Here is a 4,880-nt window from a genome sequence, read left to right as displayed (position 1 = left end):
TGCGACAAGGTCTCCTATTTAGTGTCAAACTGAGGTACTGAAACTTAGAAGTGGAAGGGGATTCAAGCTTGGTCATAAACATGATGGCAAAACTAAACAATGGCACTAAGTGGGATAAGCTAATACCGAGTTGGAGAACTGCGAGACTCATCCAAGAGATAGGGGAGATCATTCCTAAATTTGACTACATCTAGGTCGGACACATCAAGAAGGAAGGAAACAAAGGAGATGACTTCTTGGTTAAGAAAAACTATAGTGTCATAATTATAATATTATAGCTTTTCTTAAATCTTGACGATGTGTGAAGTGTTATGAGATAAGGCTTTCAATGTCTCTAATAAATTAATGTCTATCCTTATGTATTATCCGTTTTAAAAGTTTTCAGTCTAAACCTTGTCTACCTTTTTATCTCTATTTAACATTTGTCTGATGTTTACACGCATGAATGTTTTAGGACGTTATCAAACAGTTAGCCTTTAGAGATACCGTCTCCCTCCTTTTCCTCCACGTATGAAACAGGTTCGACCTATGGGTTGTCCGAATTTTTCCAGTGGCCAAATGGCAGAGGGGCACTGCAATCACAATCAATTAGTTACAGTAATACCTGATTTCTTCTCGTTTTAATGGTTATAATGCACCGTCTGTGGGTGGTGGAAAAATCTGTTTCTGGGTGGATGAAATTAATTGTTGGATACGTTGAAGGAATTAGAGGTGATGGTATCGTCAAAGGAGTACAGATGGTCATCAAAAATAATAGAAGTAACGAGGGATCCAGCATCAACGGCATGTGGTGCTTTCTGTCCATGTGTTTTGTTTGGACGCAATGTTCATAGCATTACAGACGGCGATGTCTCATTCTTAAGGTAAATTTCTAATTCCTTAGCTGTTTCAGGAATTTTCAAAGAAATAATTCCCCTTATCCTTTGATACCAACTTTCAGAATTAAACAGCCAATACTTTAAGCTTTCGTAGTGAAAAGGCTGCCATCTTTACATCTATTGGGTTGTGCTGGGGATTTTTAACTCTTCTTCAGATTGTATAGATTCTAGGAATCGACCAAACAAAAAAAAATTGGTTGATTAGTTAGTTGGTAATATCCAATTCATGGGTTTTGAATTCTTGACCTAAACATGCTCCAGAAGTGATGTTAAAAAGTTCCTCCGCTTTGGGGTTGGTTTTCAACTCATCAATCTTCGAGAAGTGCCTTGGCTTTAGGGTTTTGAAACTTTGACATCATCAATAAGTGATGTTAAGAAGTGCCTTGGCTAACATCATCAAGAAATGCCCCAGAATTAGGGTTTCAAATTCTTGATTTTGAACTCTTGACCTTAACATCATCAAAAAAATGCCTAGGATTTAGGGTTTTTGAATTCTTGAACTTAACAGTCTGGGCTTTAGGGTTTTGAGTTCTTGACCTTCAGATCATCGTAAAGTGTTTGGACTTTAGGGTTTCAAAATCTTGACCTTAAAATCATACGGAAGTGCCTAGGCTCCTAATTTTACATATGGTCTGCATTTTCAAGTGTTTATGTTGAGCACGAACGTGTGCCTGTGTAGTCTATTATGTTTTAATGCCAAAAATCAGTTAGGAAATGTACCTGGTCAAAGATGGAGCTGCACGTGTTTCCATGCAGTCAAAATCTTCACCGGGCATCTGTTTTTAGTATGAGTTGCAGAATCTCCTTATGCTTTGATTTAAAGAGTTATTTATCATGTCCTAGTATTTACCATTTTGTCTTCTAAATAGCCTTTTGCATTTTCAAATTCTTTATAATTCCCAAAGTCTCCTTACGTTTGTGTAGTGTTGGTGCGCTCTTGATGAACTGTGATAAATCTAAGTCCCAAGTTCCCTGAATGATTCATATAGCGTATATTTCTTTGGTTATGAAAGAACTTTCGTGAATTATTTCAGATTTATGAAAGTGATTTCCATAATTACACCAACAGATAATAGAATAGCTTAGCTTCTGCTCTAATATAGTGTAGCTGTTTTGTTAAGTAAAAACTGGTAAATCACAATTGTGGGCTTAATTTTACTTATTCTTGCTTGGATGCAGAGCATGCATGACCCATCTTCTTCTCGGTGGATGCTGGGGAGCAGCTGCATGCTTAGTGTGTGGACCAATTGGGTACTGGTTCACATGTTTGCCATGTTATTCGGCTCCATATAGAAATCAACTCAGGAAAAAAAGCGGGCTGCCTGAGATGCCATATTCCGATTTTGCAACTCATTTTCTTTGCCATCCTTTTGCAGTGTGCCAAGTACTCACTAGTTTCTGTCTGATCCTGTTGCAAACATTGGTTGTTCTGTGCCTCTTTGTTGTTGTTTTCCTTTACAAACCCATAGTTGCTCATCTTGGATAAAGCATTTGAATTCATATAATAGGTTTTAGATTTTTGTGTGGCATTTGGCTTCTGTAGGAATCCAGAGAAATAAAGTATACTCAGTCGCAGCGTGTCCCTGGACCAAGTGAAAGCACAATCGACAGGGGGCCAGATGAAACTGTAGCTCATCTAAAAGCTGTCCAAAAAATGGAAAGATGAGGTACACTGAATTTTTTTAGCCAGATTAAAGTTAGGGAAATTTGAGCATGTTTTTGTCAATCTAAGAAAAAACTGTCAAACTTCATAATTTTGGGTATTTTAGAAGTTTTTGATGGTGCTCAATTTATTTTCACAATAATTTTGAAGTTTTTTTATCTAACCTACTTCACGATTCAAATACTGTCTCTACAAGATATTTTGAATTTTTTTTATCTAACCTACTCCCACTGACATTTATCTGGAAAATTAAATCATGTTTTAGATCTGGTTCTGATACCCTCCCATACTATAACATTTATAAGCTAAATCAAAATTGTTTGTTCTAGCACAGACAAATTAAATTTTAATATTAAAAATTAATTTTCCTTTTTAAGACAGTATTATTATTTTTAATAGAAAATTAAATAAATAAATTTTAAATTTATTATTTTTAATTAAAAACAAATAAATTTGTGTTTAAAAGAATTTTTAACTATAAAAACTAAATTTTACCAAAAATGTTTAAAAAGTTTTTTATTTTGAAAATTAAATTTTACTAAAAATAAATAATATATAAATATAACTTCAAGAATTGTAACTATAAGTTTTTCTTCTTGTTTTTAATTTTTATATTCTTATTTTTAATTTGGATATATAAGTTTTTCTTTTTTTAATTTTATATTCTTATTTTTAATTTTTATATTCTTATTTTTAATTTGGATATTTTAAATAGTGATGACATAATGCCACATATAATATATTACTTTTTATATTTAAAATAACTTTTTAAATTTAAAATAGAAAATTATATTTAATTTATAAAAATATATTTTTACATGATTAAGATATTTTATATATTGTTAAAGATCGAAATAACCGTGAAACCCACCCATCATTCACGTTTGTACGCAATGTATTCACATTTTTGTGTATATTATGGTCTGTTGAGTTTAAAGCTGCACTGCGTTTTCGATAGCTTATAATTTTCTCGGTGTTAAATAAAATGATGTGATACGTTTAACTCAGATTTTGTAGAGAAAATAATTATTATTAATATATGGTTTTTAATAAATTTTTAATGAGTATAGTTAATTATATATTTTAATGTTTATGGGATTTTAAATAGATGGTAATTAGATGTAGTGTTATGATAGTTTTATTTAGAGAATTAAATAAGGGAAAAAATAATTATGTAATTAATGTGATATTTTTAATATTTTGGGTGAACATATCAGAAGTATTGAGGTGTTTAATATTTTGGGCGAAAACATCACAAGTATTGAGGTGTCTAACGTTTTGGGTGTGAATATATCATTCATTTTTGGGATGAATTTATTCTTATTCTTATTCAGCCCAAATAATTTGCAATTACAAATTTATAATTACTAATAAGTGTTCTAGTCTAAATTGGGATAAAACACATAAAATTATGAAGTTATAATAAGTGTTCTACTCCAAATTAGGACAAAACACATAAAATTATGTTGCAATTACAAATTTACAATTACTAATAAGTGTTTTAGTTTAAATTGGGACAAAACACATAAAATTATGAAGTTATAATAAGTGTTCTAGTCCAGCTTAGGACAAAACACATAAAATTATGAAGTTATAATAAGTGTTCTAGTCCAAATTAGGACAAAACACATAAAATTATGAAGTTATAATAAGTGTTCTAGCCCAAATTACGACAAAACACATAAAATTATGAAGTTATAATAAGTGTTCTAATCCAAATTAGGACAAAACACATAAAATTATGAAGTTAATAAGGCATAACTTTGTGTATAAATATCTTATGATGGTGTTAAAAACATTATTTTATAATCTAGAGTATATTATGAGGATATTAAAAAAAAATATAAACTAGTAATATTTGAATGATAACTTTTCCACATAGGTTCAAGTCTTATTGTAATATGATGTTTTATTGGGAGCCACTTATGTACTGATTATGTTCAATAATAATAATAATTTTTATTATTATTATTATTAAAAAACAAATAAAAATATTTAAAAATCTATTTTTAATTAAAAAATTATTTTTACATATAATTAAGATTTCCAAATGATTAAAAATATATATAATTTGAGTGTGTATTCATAAGTTTAAATTTACAAGGGATATAGCATGTATAACTTCCTAAACATTAAGGAAGTTTCATACACGAATTTAATATCTCATTTGACTGTGACATTAAATTATTATTATTATTATTTAAAAATAAATTTTTCCTTATGATTAAAATATTAAAATAATATGTATAAAAGAAAGATGTATAATTATCTATTTTTGTTATGGAATTTACATGTATAAGGGATTCCATGTTATAGTTGTTTCTCCTTTGTTGCAACAT

The 4,880-nt window shown here is 29.7% G+C and overlaps 1 protein-coding gene across 1 annotated transcript; it reads left to right on the top strand.

Moving 5' to 3' along the window:
• The first annotated feature begins 714 nt into the window (after positions 1-714).
• On the top strand, positions 715-2,544 carry LOC149149324 (cell number regulator 5-like). Its single transcript, XM_089441625.1, has 3 exons — positions 715-863; positions 2,058-2,262; positions 2,422-2,544. The coding sequence occupies exons 1-3, from the start codon at positions 715-717 to the stop codon at positions 2,542-2,544; spliced, it is 477 nt and encodes a 158-aa protein (XP_089297751.1).
• Positions 2,545-4,880: the final 2,336 nt, after the last annotated feature.

Source organism: Pinus tabuliformis, chromosome 9 (assembly GCF_031772625.1).
Source record: "Pinus tabuliformis cultivar Carrire ecotype Pingquan chromosome 9, CPIR1, whole genome shotgun sequence".
Taxonomy (NCBI): domain Eukaryota; kingdom Viridiplantae; phylum Streptophyta; class Pinopsida; order Pinales; family Pinaceae; genus Pinus; species Pinus tabuliformis.
This window is presented reverse-complemented; position numbering and strand designations above follow the sequence as displayed.